Source organism: Phoenix dactylifera, chromosome 15 (assembly GCF_051530095.1).
Source record: "Phoenix dactylifera cultivar Ajwa chromosome 15, Ajwa_hap1_PhDact_Kaust_v1.1, whole genome shotgun sequence".
Taxonomy (NCBI): domain Eukaryota; kingdom Viridiplantae; phylum Streptophyta; class Magnoliopsida; order Arecales; family Arecaceae; genus Phoenix; species Phoenix dactylifera.
Window position 1 is genome coordinate 18,561,895 of NC_143204.1, and position 12,880 is coordinate 18,574,774.

The window sequence follows — 12,880 nt, forward strand, 5'->3', positions numbered from 1 at the left end:
CCAAAACTGACTGTTTTAATAGTATAATACTATGTTTAAATATAATAATCCTGCGGACTTGTTTAGCGATTCATATCTTCTGTCTCAAAATTCTTTTAAATAAAAATATTCCGGAGTGCTTACATGGAGAAGAATAGGATGTACCGGTTTGAATGCTAATCATTCTCTGAGATTTCAACGATATAATGCACACATTCTTTCTTACAGGAAACACCTAATAACTCCCAGCCATTTTCTAAGACTGGAATCAAGCATTCAAACTTCATTGATATATCTTGATCCAAAATATATCTGAAGAATGATACAAAGCCCGTATAAAGTAAACATATACAAAGTGGAGCACGAAGCTAGCTCTGATCCAGCATGTAGAGATATTTAGATGACTGAAGAGCATAAAAGTGAGCATAATTTATTCCAAATTTTTAATATTAGCAGTTCATAAGAACAATTTAAAATCTGCAACAAAAATCAGCAACGGATGCTTCATATTCATTAAGCCACTTTTTATTTGGAGCCATCGAGCTAGTCCTAACTATAGTAACTAAACCATAACAAATTCTAATAGCATTCAGCTATGGATGCTCTGAGCAAATAAAAGCAACTCTGTTTATATCTTCCTCAGCCTCTGCTTCATCCTCTGAACTGCAGCCTTCAGAGTGTCCTCATCCTTACAAAAGGTGAATCTCACTAAGTTCTTTCCTTCCTCAGGGTTGAGGTAGAAGACACTGGTTGGAATTGCGACCACACCCACTTCTTTAATCAAGTACTCACAGAAGGCCACATCATTTTCTAACCCAAACGGAGTGTGATCCACTACCACAAAGTAGGTTCCACTTGATGGGTAGACAACAAATCCTACGGCCTTTAATCCTTCCACCAGTATTGCTTTCTTTGCCATGTAATCTCTCTTCAGTTCCACATAGTAACTATCTGGCGCCCGCAGAGCTGCTGCAGCTGCCCACTGCATTGGAGTTGATGTGGCAAATGTGAGGAACGAGTGTGCTTGCCTCACACCCCAAGTTAAATGTTCTGGTGCTATAGCCCACCCAATCTTCCATCCAGTTAAGGAGAATGTCTTCCCTAGAGAGTTCATAGTCACTGTCCTCTCATACATACCCGGAAGAGAAGCCATGGAAATATGTTCAGCTTCAAATGCCAGCTTATCATAAACTTCATCGGTAAAAACTAACACATCATTTTCTATGCAGAGAGCAGCAATCAATTCAAGTTCCTCCCTAGTAAACATTTTTCCAGTGGGATTGTGTGGTGTGTTTATCAGTACTGCACGAGTGTTCTTTGAGATTGCAGACTTGAGCTCATCAACTGGGACTGAGAAGTCTGGAGGGCGAAGGGTAATGCACTTTATTTTGGCACCAGCCATTGACAGAGTGGCTTCATAAGAATCATAAAATGGAGCAAAGAGTATCACTTCATCACCAGGATTGATCAGACCCAGAATGGTTGCAGCTATTGCTTCAGTGCACCCAGATGTGACAGTCACTTCCTTTTCTGGATCCACTTCAAGGCCAGTGTCTTTCCCGAACCTGGCAACAATGGCAGAATTGAAATCAGGAACCCCATAACCCCTTGCATATTGATTTTTTCCCTCTCTTATAGCCTGAATTGCTGCTTCTTTAACAAAATTAGGACCGTCAAAGTTTGGGAAGCCCTGGCCCAGGTTTACTGCTCCATGTTTGATGGCAAGCATGCTCATCTGAGTAAAGATGGTGGTCTTGAATTTCTCCAGACGCTTCGCAACCTATTCAAAAGATAAGCATCAGTTCCGTCGCTCACGGCTACAGATAGTTGGTGGGAACTTCAGCATTGCCACATAAAGAAAGCAATACTTAAATGGACTTCTTTTAATTATTTACTTGATTATCAAACAATTTAGAAGTAGATACTTGTTCATGAGAAACATAGTAGTAGTTGGCACTCCCTCGTTGCCTTGTGTGGATTTGTACACTTTCCACTTTCCAAACAAAATTGTGGACTTTCTTTATAACATGCCACATTAGCTGCAACAATTTCGGTCTGAACAAGCTCGTAACAATGCTGCAATTCAAAACAATAGGTCCACAACCGCAAAAAAGGTAATATTGCCAGTGATTTTGCTCCCCATTAATTAAAAAAAGAGAGAGTAAAGGAAAAAAAAAACTATGTTCTTTGCTAGTGAAAACCTCTCTTTACTAGTTTATTTTATTTTTCTCCTAATTTTCTCTCTCTAGTTTCCTTCCATTTCTTCTTTATTTTCTCTGCTCATTCTCTTTATTGGCTGAATCTCACTACCACTGGCCATTGAGATAACCAGATGAGATAGGACTGCTGTAGACCTCTCAAGCCATTTCAGAAAGCAGGGTTGGAGACCATGAGCAGCTTGCCTTATAAAGTGTGTCATTTATGTTTTGGATACCACAACTCTCAAATTCAAGCAAGAAAGCATCAATAGAGGTCAACTTTTGATTTCTAATCTCAACTACTTGACAAAAGAAACTAAAAGCTAAAATAGATATAATTGTACCTGAGACTTGAATAACAATAAACGTTAGCCCTCGATGTCCAAACCGGTCTGCTTTGATCCAAAATGCACAATCCTTTGCACAGATTGCATCAGAAAAAATTCTTGAGTTTTATTACATGCTCTCAATAAACAAGAACATGTAAAAGTTTCCATATAAAGATGTCAATTCTATGACGCAATAGACTACAAATTTTCATAGGAGGTGATGATCATAGTGGCAAGGTCTTCCTCTACTGATTCATAGATTAGCTACCTTCAACCCTTGGCGGTAGTTTAGGTCTTTCTTTCCATTTGCCAGAGCATGTAGTTTGGGTAATATTTAACATTCATGGTTCCGTAACATTAAAGAAGGTTGGTTATTTCCAGGACTTTTGTGTCTATCAATTATACCAACCCAATCAAGACAAACTGAGAAGAATTTCCTGCTCTTGCAAAAAAAGAAGGAAAAGAAATACCTCTCTAGTGAATTCACTCATGAAGCCCTAAAATTTTTTCAAAAGGATCATCAGCTCCTAGTCAGGATGATGAAAGGAGGCACCGTAAAGAGGGGTTGACCTCAAGTTGATGTCATGGCCTAGCTTCCAGTGGGCCCAAATAGCCGGGTGATCCATAACAGAAGCCAATGGGGAACCCTCCCTTGAAAGTGAGACCACCAATAGGAGTAAGGTATTACGGTCCCACTTCGTATAGTCCAGGTTAAGAAACTCCCATGTACAAGTATCCTTGACATTTTCTTTTTTTCACAATACACATATCACAATAATTTCAGATGTAATTTTCTTCTTCCAAAACTAATAAATGCAGTGTGCCATACACAACCTACATGCTTACAGTTCAGGTAAAAAGGTCAATTGTTGGGTTTACAAGTCATTCTTCTCAATTGAGGGTAACTTATGCTCCCACAGCCATTGAATTGAGAAAAGTTTCTTGCTTATCCTCAGTCTCCTCTCTTTTGGTTCCACTCTCACCAACTTCCACCAAGCACCTAACTTTAGAAGTCTTCTCAGTTCCCATTTTTCATTAGTTTTAACTGGCACTACAATAACTGCAAAAGACAACCAATTGATTCAAGATGGTGCAAAAATATAACCTAGCACCGATTCCTATCCAAGGGCAAAACCTGCAAATTAGAACACTACCAAAACTCTTGACTAGCTGAATAGTTTTCTTGGATCTTCTTCCCTTGGTTATGACCTTCCCACTGTAAATAAAAAGCCGCCTCATTGGAGGTGTTTCCAAAATAAGTTGCATATGCCCAAACCATCTCCTAAGTTAAAATTCTTCCCTTGCTCTCTGTTTGATAGGCACTCCTAAGTCCTAACCATAACCTTCTCACATGGTAATCTTATCTAACTCTGCCCTTCTTATTATTCTACTATAGGTTAGGGAGGATGAATGAAAATTCCATTTTATAAGCCATTGTCATTCGTGTAATGCTTAAATCAGAGAGCAATTCAACTGCACATATGAACATCTTAGGCACAACCTTATAAGCTCAGGCATATCTAGGCTAAGTAGATGCTAAACACATATGATAAGAGGGAGTCAGAGTATTCATGAACAGAAGTTTGCCATGACACCTTCAGGTGGACTCAAAAGGAATATTTTGCTGCTTCTGAAAGGTTGAGCTTGCCTGTTGGTGCTCTTTTGCACTGCTCCAGTGATGAAACTTCTAAGAATCGAGCAATATTTTAAACAGAGATTTTTAAGCAAAAAGGGGAAAAACACTACTTTTGGGGACTTACACTGCAAACGGTTCAATCTATTTAACACTATCCTGGCCAAGAAAGGCTACTGCATATGGGATAAATCCAACATGAGAAACAACTGCAGTGTCATGCAGAAGTTCCAATGAAAAGTTATAGTTATGTGGAGAAGATGTAAATGTCCAGAACAGACAACAAGGTTCCCCATCACATGCTCCAGCTTCTACTACAACAACCAGAATATAAACTCTGGCATTCTTGTGCACCAAGCTAGCCTCTGGAAGATACTGCTCAAAATAATACCTACCAATCTCGCCTATCTCATGATTATACTGGCATTAAATTTTCAAGATTCACCATATCTGTCAATGTAACTGCTTTAACCATATCTTTTCAAAGGATGAGCTGCCCTTACCTATATTAGATGTTACCAATTCTATGACAAAACAATTTGCAACCTTAAATGTCCTTTCTCTTGTCAAGTGCTTTGGTATCCTCACAGGTACTTCTGTCTCTAAAGTTGGAAGTACTTCAGAAAACTCAAATCGTGCTCAATCACTCAATCATAGTTTATCAAAGAATTGGCTGGACGAGATGACAACTTGCTACAATAGGCAGTTGTTCTTTGCTTAAAGAGTTAATATTTTAATTTAGGCCAAGATACAGATTGTTTTTGTAACAAAGATATTTTCTTGTTAAATAAAGAACCGGGGATTGTGGAACTTTGGAATCACCATAAGCATTTGTGAATATGTTGGTCATAGAAGCAAAAGAATTAGCAACATGGCAAGCTAGGTAACCAATAAATGGGTGGTCTAGCTTGACCTTTACCTTGGTACAAGTGGTGGTCCATGCAATATATATTGCTAGCCTACGACTGTCCGGACTTGTTTAATTTTGGATTAATTAGCGTCATTGCCCGGAATTTTTAATTCTTTGTCGAGCAATCCACAGTTACAAGCATGGTTCACCATACAGGCACGAACTGGATGGCACGAAGCGTACCATACCGGTTCAGTACAAGTGGCATACTGATATTTGGTATGCTGAAAAGATTTTATACTGTACCGTACCGACATAGTGCTAGTGTGGCACCAATACGAGATCCGGTACCGAGAAGATGAACCTTGGTTACAAGCAATGATCAATTGTAAATATTGGGTATATTTAAATCAATGATCGAAAAAGAATTTTTCATTTCAGAAAAGCCTATTTTTCATTTCAGAAAAGCTTATTTTTCATTTCAGAGAAGCTTATGAAGGCTTTCTAGGCTTCAATTTTGGCATGAGAAACAAAGCATATTTGAATAGATTAAGAATGCAACTAAAAGCATTTGGATCACTCTATTCAAATGCAACACGTATCAAGGAAACCTTTCTAGATAACAACTTTTTATTGAAATCAAGCCAATGACATATATCTCTTATAAGATGTTGCAAGTACAGTATCCTTGCATATTCTGCACACTTGATACTACATGAACCCTGTTGTTTAATTATATCTCCTATATTTTTGTATAGATACATTAGCAACACTCTTCTACTTTATGTAACTAGCCAGTATCTTCTATCTTCTAGTATATGTTTTATATCTTTAAATATTTTATGGATTTCTATCTGGACCGGAGTGTTTTGTTCAAAGGCGAATACATTTTGGTCTATGTAATAGGCAATAAAATGAGAAAGCCAAATGAAGATCTTAAAACTTAATTTATGAGGATGCTACACAGTATACAAATAGAATACGAGAATGCAGTTACAACAATCATGAGGAACTTGTAAAATGAGAGAAATATCTACTTTGATTGAACATTTGAACAAATGATACTTGACCTGTACTAAGATATAAAGATAGTAGTTCATTTACCACACAAATTTTAAAGTTGGGGAATGAAGATGTATTGTCAGTCAAAACTAAGCATCAAGGTGCAATGATGGGAAGCAACAGAGTGAAGAATCCAAGGGAATGCAAAATATTTGAGTTACGATGATAGAATGGAGGCAAAAGGCGTTGAACGTAGAACAAGCAATATAGCATCAGAGCTGCATATCTCAGTATGTATAATAGAGAATAAAGGCCTGAAATAAGAGTGTGCAGTCAAAACATTAACAACAGTGTTAACCGCCACACAAGGGAGGCAGAACAAAGACGAGGAATTTTTTTGTGAGAGGCAAGCATCACACCTTAGTACAAGCCCTTCGGAAATTAGAGAAGCATGTTTCAAAAGAATGTGAACAAAAGATTATGAAAGAGATCTGCCTGGTGAGGCATCTCATGCTTCTCACACTAAGTCTCATGTCCTAAGCACAAAAGCTATGATCCAAGTTAAAAACTTCAGAGGAGAAACAGAAGCAAGATCAAACCCAAACTGGCTCTGACATCAACCAAACATGCATCAGGACCTAAAACAACAATTGTTATTCCCATATGCTAGAAATGTGATTCAATAGAGAAGCAAGTTGCATTTCAAGCTACTGCTCACAATGTAGACAGACTTCTTAATGCTCTTCTTGCAATGGTGGTCAAAAGACATCCTTGGATCAGTATGGGTAGAGGTCATCATTCCAAGTAAAAGATGAATAGGGGACATGGTGAAAAACAAATAAATGTCAAAATGAAATCAGCAACAGAAAAATAACTTGGGAAAGGAATTCATGACACTAACATCAACAAAAGGAACAACATAAATTCTTTTCACTGCGATTGACATGTCATCATAGATGCATTTTTATACTAACAGACCAGAAGTGGATCCATCAAGATTTACCTAAATCTTGATGATTATTTCAAAGGCTATGCTGAACATGAGAAACCAGACAAATAAGCATCAAACACTTGATAGTCTCAAAGAGAAACAAGAAGCTCGTAATATACTAACAAAGGGTCAATGAAGTCCTTGATTGACACAAGAGAGTCACTTGAAATAACCAAGATTAAATATGTATTAACTTCTGAAATGAGATGGCAACTAAATGTTAACACAGGAAGAACGTTCCATGTATTATCTAGTATGAAATTCCAGGGAAAAGCAAAAAAATTGGAGAAAATTACGATCATAAGTTTTTTTATAAGAAAAAGAAAAGGCCACGGGACAATGGAAGAGCGTCGCTTGCACATTAGATAAAGATTAAATAGCTTGATAACGTAGATGAAGACTTCTAATGCATATAGGTAACTAACAACTAACTTCTTTCCTCAATAGTTGGTACGATGTCCATTCTCCCAGCTTGCCATACTTACTGTTGCCACCCGTTGGTCTGCAGCATGAAAATCTATTAGGTTTCATTGTCCCAGCCCCTGCCATTATCAAATCTCCGTGCATTCTTTAATTGATTGCGATGAACAATTAAGGAGTACATGAGAATTTGAAAATGGCAGGGATTGTAACAACAAAACCTCAACAATAGGGCCACATAACTCCTCCAATGAATTGGCATTGAAGAGAACTAGCGGTGATAGAAAATAATTTGCAGACAAGGGCCTCCTTTTTGCATATTTTTGCAGATTGACATATCTATTACTCAATTGATTTGCCACAAGCCCCCAAATTTATTTCCAGCATTGAAATGGAATATTTGTATTCCTTAGATTGAAGCTGAACATAAACTAGTTAAATAAGACAAAGCTACTATCCATTTGAAGAATTTCCGCATATACCCTCACGGACCACTATTTAGATATTGTTTTCTCCCATAGCTTCTCCTAGCCTTTTTCACTTATTGGATAACCAGCAAAGATATCCGACTGTGAGCTTCCGGACAATCAACTCCCATCTTCCTTGTATTGAGTCTTGAAGGGAGTTTAATTTTTGAACTTAACATATTGAATAAAGTCGAAGAGCTTTTTGGGTGGTTCCCCATACCCCTATTTCTCCTTCCTCTGACAATTTACTTTCATTGTTTTCTCTTCTCCAGTCTCCTTGGAGATCTTTCTCTTCTTGCTATACCAGCACCTTACATAGGACCTTAATTGCTATTGAAGCCAGAACAACTTTGAGTTAGCTCTAAGTTGAACTTGGAAATTTCTCATCTATGGAGCACAGTAAAAGATGGCTCATGAGCTGAAGAGGGTTATCACAAGGTGAACCGAGAAAAAAGCAATTATAGATATAGACAAGCAGCACATGGATGTGCCTGCATGCATCCACGGTTTTAATTTTCAATAAAGCTCTTGCTGAAGCCAAAACTTCATTTTCAGATAATGTTGATCAGAAGAGGAGGTCAGTTTAGGAGTTTCCGCTGAAACTGACATTATGGGCTAAATATCCATAATTCATGTTTCTGCTTGTCATATCTTCAATTCATTCTTTCAATTCCTATAAGTATTTTGTCAATATTAAAGTCAGATTTTGTAAAATTTGAGAAAACCTAGAAGCATGAGGACGTTGGGTTTGAAACAAATTTAAAGAGAATATTTGTGATGCAAGTTTAGCTATTCTGGTGATCAAAACTCAGCTTTTCAAGTGTTAGTTTTTAACAAACTATAGAATTATTTTGCATTATAAAATATCTGAAAGTTGATTTAACATTTTGTATGTAAAATCATAATTTCTTGACCGTTATAGTGCATACTTATTGAAGCTATACATCTAAAGGCCACCAAAAGACACGAAATTCTCAGATTTTTCTAATTAATCTTCTCAGTTTGTTCTGTTTTCTTTGTTGTTCCCTATCTTTTTGAAAACTTCTATACTTTTGTAAAGCTTTTCTGCTGAAATTAGAGCATGCCTACTTATATACATACATGCTATACATGCACGGGAAAATAAGTGAAGACAAACACATGCATACACAAATGCAGATAGACAAGCAATGGCTAGCAGAAGACAACATGGTAATTTTATATATAGGAAAGAACAAAAACATATTTCTAGACTTTGTTGGTGAGCACAAATTGAACCATCAACCACCAAAGAACCATACAAAATAGATGGCCTAAACCCTCATCATCAGAGACCTTCTATAGTACAAGTCTTAGCCCCTATCCTTGCCAGATCTCTCTGTCCTTTGTTGCCTTCACTTGACCATGCCATCCTGACATCTTCCCATTCAGCTTGCACCAGTAGAACTCACAAACATTCACAGATTCACTAATTTAATCTTTTATATGTTATACTACAGATTCAGTATAAAGCTTCTGAGAACTGAATAATATGTTTTCGAGCTTTTGCAAATACAAAGATGGATCCGGCAAAACTAGAGTGAGATGGCATAAAGATGCACAAAATTACATTTTCCAAGCAACCTATGTAACTAAATTTCATTTATGGGGAAGACTGATCGGGCATATATTGGATATACTAGCTACATGTAAGCAGAGTCAGACAAATTCATCAATAAAAATGCTCTGGAAATTCTTAAGACCAATTTCTAGAACTCAGAAATGGGGGATCTAAGAAATCACTTTGAAAGCCAATTAAATAGCACAGAAGCATGTATTTGTTGGTCGGCGATTTGAAGTTAGATGCTGCAACCTCAGTGTAGTGCATAACAAAATCAGTTACCAAATCTATGATGTCAAACCCAAACTAAAAGGACATAAGAAAGCTAAAGGATAAGATCTAGATATTAAACAAAATATAGCATATCACCAAAAAAGCAGATTAACAGAGATTCTAGCTTAAGATTTTAATTTCAATATTTCTAGTTCTAACATTCAGATAAAAACCAACAAAACCATGAAAAAAATATGAAGAAAAATCCGATCATCCAAAATCCTTGCCTGTAACGGACGAGCTGGTGGCTGCTGCTGCTGCTTTTGTGGTTCTTGGTCGGTAGAAGAAGCCCCTTTCTCAGTGGAAGCGGTGGAAATGGAAGCCATGAGAGTAGTCTTGGTAGAATGCGAAGCAAAGGATCCAAGGGTCCTCGGGGTATTGGAAAGGGAGGAGGAGAGAAGAGCGCGTCGGAAGGTAGAGAAGGGCCTCAACAACATCACATGGTCGGAGGAGGAGAGGGAGGGGGAGAGAAACATGGGGCCCGACCACCTTCCTTTTCCGGAGCGGGGAATCCGCCGCCGCCGTAATGCACCCGCTCTCTCTCCGCCGCCGTCAATGCACTCCTCGTTCGGTTGTCGCCAATTGGGCTAGGTTGGGTGCTAGGGTTAGGTTTTTGGCGTTAAAGAGCTCGAGCCCCGAGCAATCTGTGGTCCACCCTGGTGTCATTCGAGCAAGATATTCATTAAAGATGTTATAACTGCCATAACGGCGATTATAACGATTTCAGCCATTTTTCACAGAATTGTATATATAATAATAAATAACAAAAATAATAATTTTTAGAACATATTATTTATCATGGAGATGCAGTGCTCCCTTAGCATATAAGAGGAACAAATTTGCTGCCCCGGACCTTCAATAAAATTAGCATATTATAGCATGAATATTTTTTTTATTTGTACCTTTCACTAAATAAAATCCTAGATTTTCTAAATTCATTTTTTTCTATTAAATTTTTATCCAAGCATAATTGTATGGTCTGAAACATAATATTTTTTTATTTAATAAAAGTGATAAGAAAGATATAAGTATTGATCGATGAAATGTTATTGCTTCATCAAATGCCTTCTTCTCTTGAATGAATCATCTTTGTTGCAAATGCCAAGATTTTAGCCTTACTTATTTTTCTTTTGATATAATAAAATGTTCAACCTATTAGGATGTCATTAATTTAGTTTTGCATTGACATGACAACACACATACGAAAATTATAATTTCTTTCATTTCAAGACATAATGTAATGATGTCCAAGAGTAAAGTTTGCCTTATCTGTTGTGGAAAAAATACTAAGGATCTAATGTTGACATAAAACAAGTTGCTACATTGCTCTTTTTAAATGTACTCTGGCAAATTGGCTCAAGCTTGAACTAAAGCAAATATAGCGCTAAAGTAGAAATATTTAGAGAAAAGAAACTTCATAATGATTAGCTTCTAATGTTATTAAAGCCATACAACACTCTTTCATATTCTTTTAAGAAGATAAAGAGGAGAGCCCACCCTACTTAATTAAACTAATAAAAAGAAATAAGAAGATACGAATAGTAGAATGCTTTTCAACGGAGAAGGTCCAAACAAATACACAAATCCTAAAACAATTTCTTAACAAATCTTCCATGGTCATAGATATCCCACTTTTGATGCCTTACATGCATTTTAGGGATATCTACCTATATGATGCCCCAAAACCTTAAACTATGACACCTATCAAAATCATGTAAATTCATGCCATATTTGTATTCGAAGCTACCGTGCACTCCAATGGTAGAATTTTGTGTTTGGATTTTGTGATGGTATTCTTTGCTGTTAGAAACTTAGAAACCAAAATTCAAATTTTGCATCATTGTTTCTTTTCCAACCCTTGGACACTTTAGCACCAAAGATTTTCATGCCCTTTTTTTGATGATTTGGTCCAAACAAGAAGACTTTGTCATCTTATCTCACAGAATAAAACATTGCCATCGAGTACAATTTTCACTTTGGCATCCTTCTTAAATCTTTCTTAATAACCCAAAATTGTGCGACGACATGCTGTTACTCAAATGGCTATTATTCTAATGGTATGTTTTTTCCATAGGATAAACTAGATGCCAAATGACTGCCATGTTAATTTACTCTCAACAACCCTATCCTATACATTAAACTTTTGAATTTGAACTCTTAATAGCTCAATGCTATCCTCAAGAATGCCCTCTATATATAGTTCACACCCCCCCAGCCCACCCCACCCCAACAAAAAAAATAATCAAGCATGCCATTAGTGATCCATCTGTCACAATTAGTCACTCATGTTGCAAGTTATTCCACTTTAAATTTCTGAGTGAAGAGATTCTAGTAGAGGCACAATGTTGTTCAAGGAGGAAGGATTGGCTATTCTTCATGAAAGCCCAATCTAGAGCCTCCCAAGTTCATCTCTTTACCCTCTCTTCTCTTCTATTACTCTTTCTTTATTGTCGTCTCATGCATACGTTACATTCCTCTAAGTATCTTTCTTAGGGGTTTTTATATTAGGGGAGAGATGAATGTTTCATACTCCTTTTCTCCACCACTCCCCTGGGTATGTATGGATTTATGAAAATGCTAATACTTTGTACATGCTAGATCATCTTACTACACTCTTATCGATTGATTTTCAATCTCTTTTCCTGCAATTGTCTCCACCAAAATCCCTAGGTTGAGCATACTCTGACCTAAGAAAGAGGAACCCACAACTACATCTCCCACAAACCATCAAAGAAGTATCTTGACAACCAGTAGTTTGATGGTAAACATATAACCTTGGCAATGTGTTAGGATCTAGAACCAAAGTAGAACAACTCTAATGTAACAACAATCATCCAAGTCTTACAAATTGGCTATGATAAATTATTGCATTTCTTCAACACCCACCCCCGCTCCTCCCCTCCCTTTCTCTCTACTATGGTGATCTAGGTAAAAAAACCTATGGGAATCCTTAAACCACAGTGGATCAAAGTAGCATGGTGAAAATAAAACTAGAAGTAAGAATAAGAAGTGAATTAAAAGAAAATAAGATCAAATTAAAAGGGAAAATTTTAAAGAAAAAAATTAGAAATTAACTAGAAATTGGGACTAAAAGAGAAATTTTAGAAACTAAACTAGAATAGTAAGGTAACTAGAAGGCCTTCCACTTTTTCTTTTTAC

General features: G+C 36.9%; 1 protein-coding gene across 1 annotated transcript; it reads right to left on the reverse strand.

Annotated features, from left to right (window-relative positions):
- Positions 1–380: 380 nt before the first annotated feature.
- Positions 381–10,405, reverse strand: LOC103712523 (Pyridoxal phosphate (PLP)-dependent transferases superfamily protein). Its single transcript, XM_008799065.4, has 2 exons — positions 9,949–10,405; positions 381–1,759 (listed from the first exon to the last, which is right to left on the reverse strand). The coding sequence occupies exons 1-2, from the start codon at positions 10,195–10,197 to the stop codon at positions 608–610; spliced, it is 1,401 nt and encodes a 466-aa protein (XP_008797287.3). The 5' UTR covers positions 10,198–10,405; the 3' UTR covers positions 381–607.
- Positions 10,406–12,880: the final 2,475 nt, after the last annotated feature.